This window comes from Lytechinus variegatus, chromosome 12, assembly GCF_018143015.1.
Source record: "Lytechinus variegatus isolate NC3 chromosome 12, Lvar_3.0, whole genome shotgun sequence".
Taxonomy (NCBI): domain Eukaryota; kingdom Metazoa; phylum Echinodermata; class Echinoidea; order Temnopleuroida; family Toxopneustidae; genus Lytechinus; species Lytechinus variegatus.
Window position 1 is genome coordinate 26,663,427 of NC_054751.1, and position 18,321 is coordinate 26,681,747.

Sequence of the window (18,321 nt, forward strand, 5' to 3'; positions counted from 1 at the left end):
CTTGGGTTAGTAAACATCACCTGTATCGAAAGATTATTGATTCTCAGAGATGATAAAAAAGTCAAATCTCTGTGGTAGCAAATTGTCAGGGTGGTCGAAATTGCTACTTAAATATTCCCTTGTCCTAAAAATAAATAGAAAAGGATATCAACTCAATTCCTGCGACGTAAAAACATGAAAAGGAATGCAGTGGATAACTTTGACCCTCGTCAGTTGGTCACATAAATATTGTGCATTGTAAAAAGGCTAATAATTATGATTCATTGTATGTTTAGGCTGATTTTGTTAACACTCCCATGAATTATTTTGGCAAGAAAACAGACAACCTGAATTGGGGTTAAATTGTGATTAACACACATTGTGCGTAGCTCACCTTTTACACTGTGGATAGTCAAATCATCCACATGAATTATTTTGGCAAGAAAACAGAAAACCTGAATTTGGTAAGTTGTGATGTTTACATCGTTTACATATTTATGCTGTTTTAACATATAAAGGCATGTGCGACTTATTCGTCCGCTTATTTTCATATCAGCTACGTGCATAAGTCAAGTGTGCTGTTTAATCCAACTCTGAAATATTTGACATCACCAAAAACATTAATTGCTTTCAAAAATTTCATACAAGTATTACACGCATTCTTTAAATAACATTTTCATCAATAATCATTATATACATCAGTCTTTCGATTTATTCATTTTTATATAAATAACGGTGAAGAGTATCAAAAATAAACTGGAATGCTTTCAAAACAAAATGGCGGGCATGATGATAAAGTATGTGCGTGGAATCCATTGGTTATGATCCAACCAGCGCCGCTGCTAAGTGTGATTGTGGATTTAACTCACACTCGCACCCGACGCGCACACTTCTCGTTACCACTTCCCAATGTTCGACGTACCGCCGTCCGCCCGTCGCACTCCTTTGGGGCGCGCACTCATCCGTTCTTCTGAGCATGCTCAGTTCAAAAGTTCGATCTGCGCATCTTCCAGTACCTGTAATGTATGAAAAAGAAAAATATATATATACACAATTGAAGTAAACATATTATTAATCTCATTAATAAAATACTACAAACAATTTGCCGATATGAGGAAGTAGGCTAAACCCAGAGCAGAATTGTACTCAGTCTATTTATTATTGGGGAGACAAAATATGCTAGTCTTGTCATTGAATCCAACGCATTATAAGCGCAAAAAAGAAAAAAAAAAGAATTAATCATAAAAGCACCCGCAGTGATTAATTGTGCACGGAATTGAGCACGTGTACAAACACAGAAATATGTTGTATATGTATTGTATTTGAATGTCACAAATGTAGTGACCGTAAATCCCTGATCCGACAGATACTCAGCTGACCTTTATATAGGATTTTGCACTCCCTTTTGATAATGGTGTGACTATAAGAATACTATACATTTAAATTGTTCCCTGAAATTTCACTCAAATTCCATTCTGTTGGAAAGGTAAAATGAATATATCACATGGATCCGACTTTTGTCTCATACAATATATAAATTTGCAGATCATATCTTTTAAACCCTGTCATCTTACAGTAGGCCTGAATTTAATCTTTTAAATCAATATGTCTCAAAATTATATTATTTTGCAGAAATTTTTGTCTAAAGAATAATGCTAAATCAGTTCGTTTGTGCCTTCAATAGTTGTGGAAAAGATGGTGCTTGATTCATTTATCTTGCATACAATGCCCATATTCATATCTTATTCTGCTTGATTTCATTCCTGATCTCATTACAAGCTTTCACAAGAGATATAGAAGGTGTCGAGGAGGTCTCGATGGGATTGGTAGCGATGAAAGATACTAATGATATCATTCCGGCTATTAAACTGGCCCTTCTCAAAACCCATCTTCACGCATGACTGAGCACGCATCTTCGATCTCCCCGTCAGATGCGAATCTGCTATGGAGGTACCGTTTTATGCCACCACAATGGAACCTCAAAACATTGTTATTAATATAAGACTGCAATATCGCAAAGAAAAGGAAGTGATAACTCTTTATCCATAGAGCTATTTTAATAGCTCCATGCTTTATCCAATTGGTGTCCAAGGCAAGTGTTCCCCTAATCCCATACACGCAGAAAGCCCTTGCACTTTCCTGTTGATTTTATTTTTGATATTTTTAATCAATTTAACAATAATACAATAGAAATAATAACGATGCGTTTGTTGTGTTTTGTAGTATCTTTGGAGAATACTATTATGTCGCACTGCTCCACGACTGTTCACCTATGCCTGATTGAGATGAAGAAGAAACGAACGAGAAGGAAAGATTCCCATCCCCCATGTGGAATAGACGCCTGCCTTTTTAGTGGGCATAAATATTTGTAGCCAGACGGTTTCTGTATATCTAGAGTTTAATAACCCTAACAGATGCGGTAATACAACGTGAATGTCTTGTTCGAGATGAGATGATACTACAATCATCCCATTCTCGATCGCCTCCGTCCGACTTGGATATAACTCCAGAAAATGCATTCCTTCCGTGCCGGTAATGTAAATGATTTTTTCTGCATTGGATCTGACACCGCTAGAAACATCTTTCTTCTAGACTAAGTGCCATCCCTACCCATCTCGCTCTGTATGCTCTAGGTAAGGTAATGAGGAATATCAAAAGGAATATTTTGCATACGATTTCCCGTTAAATCCCATAGGGTATGCAAGATTTTTTTGTTCAAACGAATCAATCAAAATGAATACTTGCGTGACGTATTCAATCACGTGATCATTCATATACTTAATGCATATTCAGTGATACATTAGTTTCATTTAAAACTTGTTGCAAATCTGGACACAAAAACTATTCAGATGGCATTTTCGGAGCCCAATTATTCCATATCAGAAACAAAAATTATTCAAACACTTCTCTATGGGGATATACCAATCGGACAAGGGGGGGGGTGAGATATATATTTAATGATCTCCCATATCAATAACCCACAATCAGCTGGATGTCCGTCCCCTTGGCGCTAGATAATAGACATATTCTCACCTAATAGACAGCCCGCTGTCGCCTGTTGAGGGTCGCAGACAACTTCGTTAAGATACCGCGGGAAATAATTATCTGGTAGTTCTGTTGTCATCATGCATGCTCCGCAAAGACGCAGAAACCCGTCATCATTTGGTTCTCCCATATTTTCACAGTATCCAATAGTACTCTCACCTATACGGTCAAATGAAAGATAGATCGGGGGCGAAGGTTAAAATCACACGTCTTCTTCAATATGCGGTAATGATACAACGTGTCTTTCCTGATTATATTATGATCTGGATAATGGCTTTTTAATTCATTTGAACGGGCAGTCCACCATGACACCAAGTTGGCTTTAATAGAAGTAGAAAATCAGAGATGAATGTCAATAAAACAGGCTGGTGAAGATTCATCAAAGATATTCAAAGCTGTACTTATATATTTTATTGCATATTCTGTGACATCATATGCGAGTGCCCTATACGTCATGTACCTGTACACACACACACACACATACATATATATCTATACATTTACTTTTGAATGGTTAACATTATGTTGATTGCTGCTAGAAGCGTGTACGATTTAACGTGATAATACGATATATTAAATGCAAATGTAAAATTGTTTTCAATTTTCTTGAGGAAAAAGCAGTTCGTTTAATTTAAATCACATGTCATAAGGGGGCTGTAATTATTTGTTTCTTTCATTGGTCGTCCTTTTTATCAGAGCGGGGATTCAAACTCACAACCTTACGATCAGGGGTCCAATGCTGTAACCACTGGACCACGCGACACTGCTTGATGTAGGGATGAATACTTAATTATCAAGCATGCGTTCATCACACGGGGGGTATCATTGAGAAAAAAAAATCCCCATGGCCATTGTTGCTTGTTATGTATTGGTACCAGAGTAAAGTTCTTTTTGTTCTGAATAAAATAGCTTCGTAAAACAACTTCGTAAACGTAGTTCTTTTTTAATTCTATTTTAATCCTGACTGCAAAAATGTGAAGCACAATAACTACAAGTTTTAACTACCACATCTCTCTTCCCAGGCACATATTTATTGATATGTGGGTAATCAGTACCCTGGAGAATTATTGGCCTACGGCTAACATACGCCACTTGTCAAATCGTATCACAAACCAATTTTCTAACCACATGGCCGGATACAGCCTCTAATAACCATCATATTATGGACCCTACTGCTATCGTGGTTGTCATATTATTCACAACGTTCGTTACAGCCATTGCTAACCTTGACGCAACAAGTCAGATAAAGTAGCGCAACCCATGTACGCGCGTCACAAATATGAAGCGTAAGTCCGAATGTTTAAAAAGAACGAAAACAATTAAAATACCTTCAGAAGTAATATTTTGCTTTCAAACATGTTTTGCTTTTTACCCATTTGTCGAAAGCAAAATATGGCGCCATTTTAATTGCGATATACAGCGCACCTGTCCGTTCGAAATAAAGTGATGAAAGTAAATTTAACCTCTATAACAAGCTCAAATGTGTTAGATTGCACCGTTTTAAAATCCTTTGGCTAATCATCACACTGAACTCAAAGGTAATCAATATCCTGTGTTAGATGTATCCAACTCTGTGGATTCTGGTTTAGTGTACATACATGTGCTATGTTTTAACAATTAATTTCTATGTATGATACGCCAAAGAACGCATTGCGAAATTACGCATCACTTCATCAACCAAACGGCACCTCGATAAGCTTCGGCTCAAAACAACCTCTGGAACAGAAGAAAATTAGCAGGTAACGTAAATCACTGACCTACTGAGTTTCGTATCGATCTGGGCGATCTTCTTTGCTGTGGTGTGACGTATGAGTTGTGTAATTGTTCCTGAAGTTCTTGGGGTAAAGATGGGTGAGAGCCTTCGTGTAAAACCGATTCTACATCCCTCTTTCTTAATCTTCTGCTGCTTTTTGATGTCTGTCGATATGAAAGCGAGATAATTGAACGTATTTATGTTGATGGTGACAGCGACAACGAATAATAATTGTAATACCAATGAAAATCCGGCATGATATAGTGTTGAAAACAATAATAATGATCATGATAGGATAGTTTCATTGTCATGATAAATTATTTTGAACGGAGAACTCACTGCAAACAGAACTCAAACGCATGTCTTATTCGTTAAAAATCAGATTGCTTTCGATCCTTGGAATTAGGTTCAAACGCAACTCATTCTGCAACGATACCCTTGTGGGTAAACAATGGAATCAAATCAGATTTAGAAAATTGTAAGACAACTGCATACAAGAGAACACAATTACATTAGATTTCGTAAAGTATTCATTAAAAAAACGTAGTAGCCAACATCCAGTTAAATAAGCTTAAAGGCACATTATTTCTACAAAAGAAGCTATTCTAGCTGGGACACTACAAGTTAAACGGTATCATGTGTACAATATATATCGAGTCATCACATAATCAATTACAGATATTTTGATACCAAAAATCTAGCTGTAAACGATTCGATGTGTTTAATACGTACCTTGTTTGAAGCGAAGTAAAGTAAATTTGGGAAATTTAGGGGACTGTTGTCCATATAGAGTGTGTTTGCCCCTGCTGCTTGTAACATTTCTTGGAGAGCATCAGTAGTTTGTCTTCTACACCTAGTACGACTCCTCTTTATTCTATGCAAGGCACCCTGGGAGAAACAAAGGGAAGAAAGAGACAGAGAAATAGAGAGAGAGAGACGGGGGAAATAGGGGGCAAGAAAGAGAGAATTTAAAATTTAACTTGTTTTATTCATTTCTTCAATACATGATGGAAAAAAGCAAGTGGAACGCCTCCGACAGTCTCGCCTGCATTTCAAAACCAACTGAGATGGATAACATTTCAATCACAAAAATGCCATTCATATCATAGAAAATATATGTTCATTGACCCTAAGTGCCATTTGAACTTGATCATGTGCAACACGTGCAAAATAATCAATGAGACTTGAAAACCCTTTCGTCCAGGTTTCATGCAATAGATCCATTAACCTCGGTTTAATAAGATTTCAATGTTGATGTACCACGACTTGGTCAAAGTTCATTGAACCTAAATTTGACCTTGATTGTGTGACCTGAAATTCGCGAAAAATAATCATTGATATTTCATTACCCTTATGTCCAAATTTCATGAGGGAAATCAATAACATTTCAAAGATATAATGACATTTTTTATTTAAAAAAATAAACAAAGTGATAAACAAGAAAGTTCATAAAATGATCGCATGACAGTTTTACATGTACAGGTTATAATTTCTTGAACAATACAGAATAAACAAAATAGTATTTTTAGAACTAGGGATGTACTGGACGAAAATGATATTTCAGTTATTTGGATAACCTTTTTTATTTCTTTGACAATTATTCCTATATCTATAATTTATTTCAATGAAGCATTATTTAAATTAACAGTGTATAAAAGGATCAAATGAAATGAAATACTTACATTTTCATTTTCATATATTTCCTGTTCATCGTCAGTACCTGTACAGAGAATGTGAAAATAACAGGTATTTTTCAAATATTGCAATTTTGATGGATAAGTTCCCTTCCATGAAATGATTTTTTATGTAGTAAAAAAAAATAAAGAACAGGACAAAGTTGTAGGAGAGCAAGAAAAGTGCACCAAAAAAAGAAAGAATATAAAAATAGTAAATGCTAATTTCCCTTGTATTAGTTGCAATTTAAATGAAAAGGAGAAAATGGCGCCAGGTTGTAGGCGCCCCCCCCCCCATCAAACATCACGGCGCCGCCCCTGTATGTTAAATGCAATATAGCATAACCATTGAGATATTGAACGATACGTTTGTGGTTTTTTGCACCGATGATGCTAAGTGTGGTATCTTTATCACATTCAGCTACATGCTTTGGCAATCATCAGGTCCCCAAGAGCTGGGTGAGAAATGGTGGAGTGATGGTTAATCCAGCCATGTCTTAGCAGCACCGCATTCTCATCATCTCTTAATCATCGCTTGGCCTGTTTTCCAGGCCTATATATAGCGGGAGATGCGATTGTCTCGTTATAATATCCCCATCAAAACATTATCACCAATAGAGAAAAATGTATTTTTACCTTTCCAGGAGGGTGAAGGCGTATTTTGGGGGAAGTGAGACATATTGATGGAATAATGTATTAAAAAGTTTTATGTGTTATTTTCGTGTACTCGATAACCACTTTTACAAAACGAATATGCAAGGCCCTAAACCGCTTTGCCATCACCTGCACTAGGATAAAAAAAAAGAAAGAACCTACTGGACTATGGGCGAGCTACGAGCTAGTTGCTCAAATCACATCAAATCTCATTATTAGTAAAAAAAAAATAATAAATTGATGAAGAATATCAATTTATTATCAACACCCACCTTAGTGTGTATCATAATTATCATTTAACTGACATAATTTCCAATCATAGTTTGTCGAAAAGGGATGAATAAGTATGAGATCTCGTTTTTAGCACATCATGTTCCAGTGGTTCTGAACTCATGAGTTTTTACGAACGGTTTTGTTATCCCTTGGTGAACCCAATGAGTTTGAAATAGATGGAGTACTTTTCAACTCATTCCCTTTGAAGTCCTGTTTGATGCCGCAAGAATGAAACATGTTAGGTGTATGCTTATTGCTTTTTTAAGTGCAGAGTTTAGACAAAATGTCCATGCCAGGCTTCAAATTTACTGTCCAGTTACAAAAGGAATATGCATTTGAATAAAAGCTACTTTCGTTTCCTCTGGTTTTTCTTGAAAGACGATTTGAAACTATTTTCGATTGGCCAAGTTCTTTTCATAAGACTGGTGGCATCACACATCGCCATCGAAGGCTGTGTGCATCTGTGTATTATTTGTTTTATTTTTTTTTAGAAATGGAACCTTACCTGTACTATTTGTTGGAGGCACGGAATCAAGGAGTGTGTGAAGGGATGCTGGTTGTTGGTGTGATGGTGGGGGTACGGATGGAAGGCTTGCTGAATGCACCCATCTCATAAAGTACTGAAGTAAAATACCCGATAGTAACGTCGCATAAATCTGAAAGGATAGGAATAAATACAAAACATAAAACAACTTTATAGATTTCTGTTATTTTGGACTTATGATGCGTTATGCTCATGCACCAACCGACCCAAGACCGACCAAATCTATTCTAGTTATCCCTAAATGACACATCGGTCGCTTTTGTGTGCGTTTCGTTGGTGTGTGATGTTAGTATCGTAGTTAGTATTTAGCTAAAACCTTGATAATATGCATATATTTTGTGTTCAATTTTTCCACATTCTCATCGAAAATAAGTTATAATGAAAAATGGTAGATTACAATTGGTTTAATAGCACTGCATACAGTACGTCATTACATGTGGTCCCCCAGATATTTCGTCAGGAAATTAATTATTTGTCGATATGAATGCCGCGGCATTCGCAACAATATATATATGCCCTAGGGCTACCCTGTACAGAAAAATAGAGAATGGCAACATCAAATGATTATTAAGAAAAAACACACCTTAGGGAAACAGGGTTTGAACTTTATTTGGATGAAGGGTTTGGCGATTCACGCCGAGGCTGTTATGCTATACTATTAGTTTGTAGTGACGCCGGCGACCATTTAGGCAACAGGTTGCCTTTGAATAGAGAGAAATCGTTAATCTACGTTTCATTGAATCTCACCACCGGCGTACTCGCGATTAATCATCAATTGTTCTATACTTAATCATAAAGTTGTAGGTTCATATCTGAACCCCACATCAATAGTCTCCCAAAACCCTCCCCTATTCTTCGAGGGGAAAACAGACTGGTTACACTACTCGTTTACCGTATAATGACGCAATATGTTTTTGGTGTCGTCATAATTTGCTTTGAGCCGACTACAGACCCTTCGGGCGACTGAAACGAACAATGGTGCAAATTAATTTACAAAATTGCGTTTTTATTTTGTGTGTTTGACATATTCCATTACGGTTTTTCTCCACCTTCTCCCTGGGCTATTGTGTTGCATATTCCTCTATTTCATTATCAATTAACCTTTTACCTTTCATATCCAATGCACAAAGGCCTAGACAAGATATATTTTGAAATACTGCAATTGAGGACGATAATAATATTTGTTGACTTAATCACATAGGAGGTGAGAAATTTCTATAAATTAATGAATAGACATTTTGAAATGTTTCTATGTGGCATAAATTTCTTAATTCTTCAGAACAGACAATTGATATTCCATTGATTATTTTTCACCTTTTCACGATTTTTCTTTTCTTATGTCCCAACTCACTCGATACATAAGTAACATATGCACAGAGAAATTGTGATTGAAATTAACACACACTTCAAAGAAAATCATCTATAAATGTGTATGTATTAGTGACTTCATATCTATAAAAATATTCAATTTTTTGTAATTATAAGTTGGTTCACCAAATAACGCTGAAAAAAGCATATATTCTCTCGAGTTTTTTTTTCCATTTTGGTCAGAAATTTTTGTCGATCCTTATCCACGACTTACAAAACACTTACAGATGAAAACAGGGAATATACCAAAACATGTAGTATGAAGTGGAAGCGGTAAAATCTTTTATTGTTTAGTTTTAATCCATCATCATTTATGAATAATTTTCAACTCCTACGCACTCCTTCACTACTCGTCCAAATAATTCACAAAAAACATGTGTATACATCCCAGCTATTAAAGGTCGATAAATACAAATCGAGGTAAACATAATTGTTACAAATGTCACCCGGTAATGCGTACATTGCTATTAATTTTCCACTTTCCCGTTTTTCAATTCTACCATAAGAAGAATATGAGTTTTATTGGTACGCTAGTACAATGTGACGTCACACTCGTATACTCCTAGCAATTGACAATCTATTTTCCCACTGAGTCGGTGCATTTTTTTTCTTCTGACTTCACTGAATTATTACTATCAGGATTATCAAGATCGACATAGAAAATAAAATTAGAACGCCTCTCCAGGGACTCTATAAATACCAGGTATGTGCTTATCGAACATGTGTACCTAATATGCATTTCATTTGGATTTACTGCAAATTAAATGATCACTCTTATTCGTATATACTACTTTTAGATTGGATATATAGACTCTCATTTTCGCTGGTTTAGTGATGATGCATGAATTTATAACTAAATGAATCGCATAGACTAATTAAGTGACATAATATTTCTATATCAATTTACAAAAGATCATTTTTTCTTGGGGGACAAAACATCAAACAGCAAACCGTCATTTTTTAGAAAATGAGAAAAAAAGGAACAAATAATGTTCTGTTAAAATGAAATGGGTAGCTTTACGTTCAAACATCATAAACATATTTTTTGTATACACTGACCTTTCAAATACACGCAGGAGCAATTATTGAAAATGTTTTAATGGAATACTATTGGTATTTAGGCCTACCACGCATGACTTTTAGCTTTGCTGTAGAAAAACGGTCAAGGGACTTTGATTACCCAACATGAGTTGGCCATTTTTTAAGCAGTGTTCATCACTAATTATTTGTGAATTTTATTCTTTGTGAAATATTGACCTATGATGTTTGATTGAAATATAAGGATTTTTATGAGGAAATAAATAGCTATTGATATTAAAGTTACCATTGATATTCCATCTATAATTACAATCATTATAATTCATATAAATGTAATTATAATAGCACTATCGATTTAAACTTATTTTAATCCCTTGCAAGATTTATAGGAATTCCAATGCTCTATTACATTCAATTAGCGAATCGATAAAAACTTATCCACGAAGCAAAGGGATTAGGCAAGTGAAAGGGAAGCTAAAAAGAAGAAGACATGGCTGTTTATAAAAAGATAATAAATTCCTTCGACATGTTCGAGTTTGGAGGAAAAGTTGAAGAAAAAAAATGAGTATAATATATTGGTATTGTGGGTGGGGATATTTCGAACATGTCAGTCTGTTTTGTATTCTGCTTTCGACATACCTAATTCTCTAATTTGAATCTTCATGGATTTAATTTTATGATATTTTCAGCTTATTTAAACGACCTGGATTTGAAAGTTCACTCTACTCACTTAACTTGTGAGTACAATAGCAGACGAGGATGAGCTCTGCTAAGGAAGGTGATGAAATTGAGTGAACACAGTTCGTAAAATTTACACGGAGTGCAAATGGAGTTAGGGGAAAAGGGGGGATGGGAGAGGAAAAAATTATATGAAACGTGAGAAAGAAGTTTAAAATGACATAAAACATAGAAAGTGATATAGTAGGCTAGACAAAAAAAGATAGATAGGAAGAATGGAAGGAAGAGAGAATAAAGAACACACGAAAGAAAGAACATTCATTTAGAAGAGAGATGTTTTATACATGTGATTGATTGATTTATTAATTGAAAGTATCAGTAGTAGTATTTATATATATTTCTTATTTGTTTACTCATTTCTTCATTCATGTTTTATTTATTACAATTGATAAAATCGCACTCTTTAGTTCTTGTTGTACTGCTGTAATAGTAGTAGCCGCAGCAAAAGAGATAGTAATGGTTGTCATTGATGATATTGTTGTTGTTGCTGTGGTGGTGGTGGTATTGGTTGGAGGATTAAGTTCCAATATGTGTTTTTTAAGTATGCCTCTCAACCCTACCCCGAATAACATTGGAATATTACCAATAGTAAACGTGAAAATCGGGTTCGTGACTCGAACGTCTGAAGCATAAAGATCGACCTTTAAATGCTCGTATTTTCATCGTTTATTGATTAAAGGCTTATCAAACAATATATTTCCAGTTTCAGTAAACCGACAGTTCAATCACCATGATACATGACTTCACTGGAATTATTTTTTTAATATGTTACTTATCTCACTATTTCTAAAGGGGTATTCGATTATTCATATTTTTTTCCTTTGGAAGCATCTTCAGTTAAAAACTGTAACGTTGTATAAGATTAACCATTCAATGACATTAAGGTTATGAAGATACGCAACAATATATTGACTATGCACATTTTCGAGCATACATCTGGAGTTAAAAACACCAACAGTGTATAACATCAACCACTCCATGACATTAATGTTATAAAGATACACAATAATTTATTAACTGTGCACTTACATAATTTTAGGGCATGCATCTTGAGTCACAAACACCAACATTGTATAATATCAACCATTCTATGACATTACGGTTATAAAAACATGCAATAATATATTCATTTCATACTTATAATTTTTCCAGCATGCATCTTGAGTTAAAAAATACCTACATTGCATAATATCAACCATTGCATGATATTAAGGTTATAATACGAAAATACGCCATGATCTATTGACTATGCGTTTATGAATCATCTCTTCCGGAGGAGTGTACACTGCTGTCGATTATGATTTAAACTCTAATTGAATGGAGATGCCATCGCCAGGTAAAGGCCTTTTAATTAATTGCAGAGATAGCGATGATAATCATGCAAGGAAACATAAAAGACCTTGCTTTCTAATCAAACCTGTTTATAAAGACCTTGCGAATCACCCATCCGTTGATAATGGTCACTATAAAAAGCTATCCTTCCATGGCTTGTTCGAGGGATTCCCTTCCGGTAAAGTTTGGCGCCATTAAGTACGTATCGATAACACGTGTAGTCATTTACAACGTACAAACATGACAAAAAAGCTTTCATAACAGATCACTGTTAATGTTTTAAATAAGATACATGTAAAATTTACGCTTCCTTGTGGCTCATTTATAATATGGTTATAATAATAAAAATTATGATTTTAAGTTTGTATTAATTTTAAATAATCGTAACAGGTATTCTACCCCTGTTCGTCATGCGCAATGAAATCTCAAATTATCGCCAATGTTTATTTGCAGCTGTATAACAAGAACTAATAGCTATGGAATGCTATTTTAAGGCATATGGTTATTTCAAAAACTCTATGATACCCTTAATTTCTCTTTTGCAGTGAAATGCTAAAACCCGAAGTCGTTGGCTGTATCGTCTTAAGCTTACAACTAATCAAAAGAACTCTTATATAGATGCAACGTTAAACGTTTTTCGAGTACGTTTAGATATTGGAGATTAGGGAATCTTTAATTGCATGAACATGACATTGTTTAATGAAGAAATTGTTTATTTTTCGTCTTAATGCTTCATACATTCCCGTTACCCGAATATGGGATGATTTTTTACAATTTCAAAACTATCCCAAGATTTGGAACATTATCGATTAAATTCAAACCATCCATTCAAAGCATCAACATCCTACAAGTGGTAGCAGTTAGGTGAGAGTAAATGTCAAGTACATCAGTCATCTCGTAGGCACATTGCCAGTGTTCGGGGTTTAAAATCATCTTAAACCGACGCATACAACCGACCCCATTCGACAAGGCGTGTGATATTACATTGACACGCCACTGCGAAAAAGATTGAGCCCAAATATTAATCGGATACTCCTGCAAGACGAAGTTAGCCCCAGTTTCCACGTGTACATCACGTATAAATGTAGACATACCAAATATCAGCTCTTTTGTGAAGAAAAAATATTTCTGAAGAATGAAGAATGTGGAAAAAAGAGCGAAATATCTCCATGAGATTATAAACAGAATTATATTTCAATAGAAAATGTTTCTATTTTCAGAGGCATTTAGAAAATGCTGTTTGTTAGACAAGGTCGCGAGCCAAGAGGAATACGGGATGCGATGCTAGTTATCTCTCCCCCTCTCTTTCTCCTGATTTCTAGTATTAGTGCCTGACGGCAAGTCATTGCCTCTGTCTTGACCACTTTTTTGTATGAACACACACTCTCACGTCTCTCGCACACATTGACACGTATTGGTCCTTTTCTGTATAAACACACACGCTCATTAAACCTACCCCACACCCTCCTTCAAACACACTGCTTCGTATTTACCTCTTTATACATACACATAAACTCACCCGACCCACACCGCTCTGACGCAAATCATCTATGTATTGTCCTCAGTCTGTATGAATACACACTCACAACTCTCTCCTCTCCCACACCCACCCTCTCACACATTATCTTTTATTGTTTCCCCACTGTATGAACAGACATGCATACCCATCCAACACCCTCCTTGTCACAGATTACCTATACATGCTTTCCTTTTTCTTTCTATACGAACACATACACTCACATTCCCTCACCCACCATACACCCACCCTCTCACACATTGTCTCGTAATGGCTGCTTTGTGTATACGAATACACGTGCTCACGCACCCCACACCATCCAGGGCACAACGTCACCCCTCTGTTGTCCTCTTCCTCTATGAACATATATACTCACCCACCCCCACACACACCCTCACGCACATTACCTCATTTTTGCCCCTATTAGTTTGAACACGTACACTCCCACATTCTCGGCATCCGCACCCTCCCTCACACACACTACCTATGCCTTACAAAAAGAAGTAAATTCCTTCCAAATTTGCTGACAAGAAATATTTTACTAATGTAAGAGCACTCCACATAAAAGGGGGGGGGGGGAATAATTCCAGAATCTCCCTAAAGAGTGTCTTTCCCAGTCGATACAATAGTGAATCATTCACATGTAGCTTCTGCCCTGGGTCTCTTTTTTTTGTGTGAACCCACACGAACACACTTGCACCCACTTTCATCAACCCCGCACAACCTCCCTCACAACACATATGCACACACTTGCTAAATCCCCCACTTTCATCGTGAAACCGTTTTTCCCCTTCCCCCTTTTTCACATTCGAGACTTGGAAGCCCTTTCCTTTCCTTCTTTTCCTTCCGCTCATTCTTCCTTTATCTCTTTCCCCCGACTCCTCACCGTCTTTACAAATAGATATAGAATTCATCCATGAAATTGTATTATGACCATTTGATTCCTCGTATCGCCCTTGGAAATGAAGTTTGCGAATCCTTTTCCCCGGTCATAACCCTCGCAATAAAGAATTGAATGGCCTGTATCAATGAAATACCGCTACGTGGTGTCCTTATTTATCATCTTCCCTATATAACCAAAGCTCACCTCAAATATTGACAATCACTTACAACTTGGTTGAACCCTGGAAGAGTGCATATTAAGCAATGTGTCATCACTATCCACATACACACAAACACACACGCTTGCACCATCACCCACAAGAAGATGGTATAGTCAATAATATAGTCCTCGGCGATATTAATATCGTCAGGAACGCGATCGGCACGCCGCTCTGTTCATCATGTTTTTCCTAATGTATAGAGGCATTTCATGTTGTATCAATTTGGTATTGATATAAATTTTTGAAGAAAAAAAACACATAGGCGTAATACTTTACTGAAAGTAGTGAGCACAATATATATCGATTTGTAACAACCGAATGAGAGCCATTCTCAAAATGATGTGTACCGAAAAGATAAAAATTCAATCTCATATCATCAATTAGTCAAGAAAATTGTCTGTTTGGAATAAACATTGGTTCCATTTATGAACAGTTTGATTTTTTTTTATAGATGAAGTATATAGCAATAGATACAGTAGTATTTGCTCACTGAACATTCCTTACATTTCAAATTTGCATCCTCACAACATATTTTATGACTCATAAATCCTATTTTGTTTTCATTTTTAAGAAATTATTAATTTGCCAGTATTAATCCGTTACAACTTACATGACATTATGGATACTGGTTTCTGTTTATTTTTCATGTATTTTGTTAATAAAAGACAAATTAACAACACATTTCTAATCAATTAATTATTTTTTAATACAAGTAAAAAAATCTACGACTCGTTGAAATATCCAGTGAGCAAACACAAATGCATGACCAATTAATTATCAATTGTCAAATAAGACCATTCCTTTTCTTATTGATGAAATATTAATCTAATTTCGCCGCTCTTGACTTTTGCATTCGCAAAGGACATGACTTATATTTGTCATTCAAATTCAAACTGGAGACTTAGTTAATAGAATGCCTTGTAAAGCGAAACATTTGTGCATAATTATAAGCCAGGCAAGTTATATGAAAGGAGATCCTATCAATATTTGCAATGAACTATTTTCGGCCAAATTTGCCACCAATCGAGGTAGCGTGAAAGGCCTTCACCCTAGGTAATTAATAGCAGTCATTGGCGTTTAAGCGCGGCGTAACTGAATGCCCAATAACACAAACCATGGTTGGAGGTGGAAGAACTCCACATGTTGCTGACATGACTACAGTATATCTGTCGACGATAATTTGTCATATTGCAGTTATTATGAGGATAGATGGATGGGAGGAGAAGGAGAATGTTTAAAGGTTGATCATCATCATATGATTGACATGCTTAAACTTCACATGCCCCAAATACATAGCGGGACCTTGACCTGACGACCTTTGGGATCGGAATCGTTCCTTAAAGATCCATCGTTCGTCGCATTGTATAATCATGACTGACATTATTGGAGATGGCAAAACAAATAAAGATGGGCCCGATGTGAGCGACTAGAAACTATCTATGGCTATGCATATTTCAAAGATATGTGAAATATATGTAGGCAAATAACTTAATCTATGTCAATTCCTGGTTTTTCACCTTACTCAAGTTCATTATATACTCCTCAACTACTTTTCCTTCTCGTCCTGCTATTGTAATATTATCTCCACTGTTTAGTGTTTACACTAATACTACGACAACGACGGCGACCAATTACTGTTATTTTACTTTTATTAATTTGACTACTTCTACTAGTACTACTTTGATTCTCATGATTTCACCACCTGTACCACTACAACTATTAAACGTCATGGTGACTTTTTTAAGCAGGCGAAAATAACAAAATTCTTAAGTATTTTCAGAAGAGGTGCATGAGCAAAGTATCATTTGACTGATGATTATGCTCAGCTGGGGTATTCAAGGATACACATACCTGTCTGCCAAAATAAAAACTCATGATAAAAAACGGAATCAACAGTGACACACTCATTACAGTTATGACTGCAACAGCGTTCAAATCGAGAGAGACTTTAGGCCTATTGAGCAATAAAAAAATGACAGAATTTTCTCCTCCAAGTACGAAAAAGCACAGAACGAGTGACCAAATCTTCGTGCAGGCGTAATTGAATACAAGCATGGGTAGTGCCTCGCAATGTTTAGCCAAGCGAATTAATGAAGCCGAAAATGTGATTAAACCATAATTACGTATTGAATTGCACTTTCGATCGGCGTGCTATACCTATCAATATACTCGTTATCTATTAAATAATTGAATTTGAAGCTCCCCGATACCAAATACATCTCATCAGTATATGCAAAGAGTGAGGAAATAATTAAATCGTTCGTTACTTACATGTAGATTTGAAGTGTTCATGGTTATGATGAAAATATAAATATTAGTAAATAAAATATCCCAATGTTCAGCGGAAAACAATATTGTCAGCTCCACAGTTATTTCAACGGATCCTTCATGTGACAAAAAAATATTAGAATAGTCTTCTTTGATGAGGTGCGATGGATGTAAAATGCAAGTCACATAGTCCCTGATGTGTAGATAAGTACATCAAACAAGTGTAATTGGCGCTTTTATTTCTTGAGTCTTGATATATACCAGGTCCGGCGGCGTAACATGTTTCTGATTCGCCTGAGATCAGAGTCCTTTTTTATAAAGTTGTACGACGGACGTGCGAACGGCATCGCGAGAGACACGCTTATACAGATAGTGTGTGTGTGTGTATTGCTTATGATGACGTACTAACGTCGACTTGCTTCTGTGATGACAGACTTAATGCCATTGGCCTACGCCAAACCCCGCCCACATTTCATTCACCTCAGCCAGCTGATGATTTATCCCCTCATTTTTTTTCGCTCTCTCACCCCCTCTCTCTTACACTGCTCCCCCGCCCCCTCTCTCCACCACCCTCAATTTCCCCCTCTCACTAACTGCATGTAAGTCTCACCCCTTCTCAGGCTTTACCCAACATTTTGAAGATGATAGTTCTGACTCACGAACCCTCCAAAAACACATAAACACCACATGATGATAGTCACACAGTACCCTTCCCCAGGAGAGTAGGAACTATAGTTTGGAGATTTCAGTCACCTTACCTGTATACGTGCCAACTCGTAGGAATCCCCCTTCCGTTCCCCCAAGAACAGTAGCATGGCTCAAGTTTATCTTTGGATTTGTACGTCACCCAAGAAACGAGACGAGACGAGGCAGGTCCGTATAACCTTCGGGGTAATCTCCATCGTCCGAACTAGGGCTAGACTAGACGTCCAAGTTCAAAGAACTGCCATATTAAACCTGTCTTACAAAAAGCAAATAAACTTGTATACGAAGGCCTACATGTTCTTCTTTAACATCTCTCTCGGGGGTGCCCCCTC

General features: G+C 36.3%; 1 protein-coding gene across 1 annotated transcript; it reads right to left on the bottom strand.

The window, feature by feature from the left end:
- Positions 1-294: 294 nt before the first annotated feature.
- On the bottom strand, positions 295-17,586 carry LOC121425732 (uncharacterized protein T16H12.9-like). The gene is made up of 7 exons (XM_041621906.1): positions 17,288-17,586; positions 7,883-8,033; positions 6,460-6,497; positions 5,510-5,665; positions 4,782-4,941; positions 3,013-3,183; positions 295-995 (listed from the first exon to the last, which is right to left on the bottom strand). The coding sequence occupies exons 1-7, from the start codon at positions 17,306-17,308 to the stop codon at positions 799-801; spliced, it is 894 nt and encodes a 297-aa protein (XP_041477840.1). The 5' UTR covers positions 17,309-17,586; the 3' UTR covers positions 295-798.
- Between the last annotated feature and the right edge of the window lie 735 nt (positions 17,587-18,321).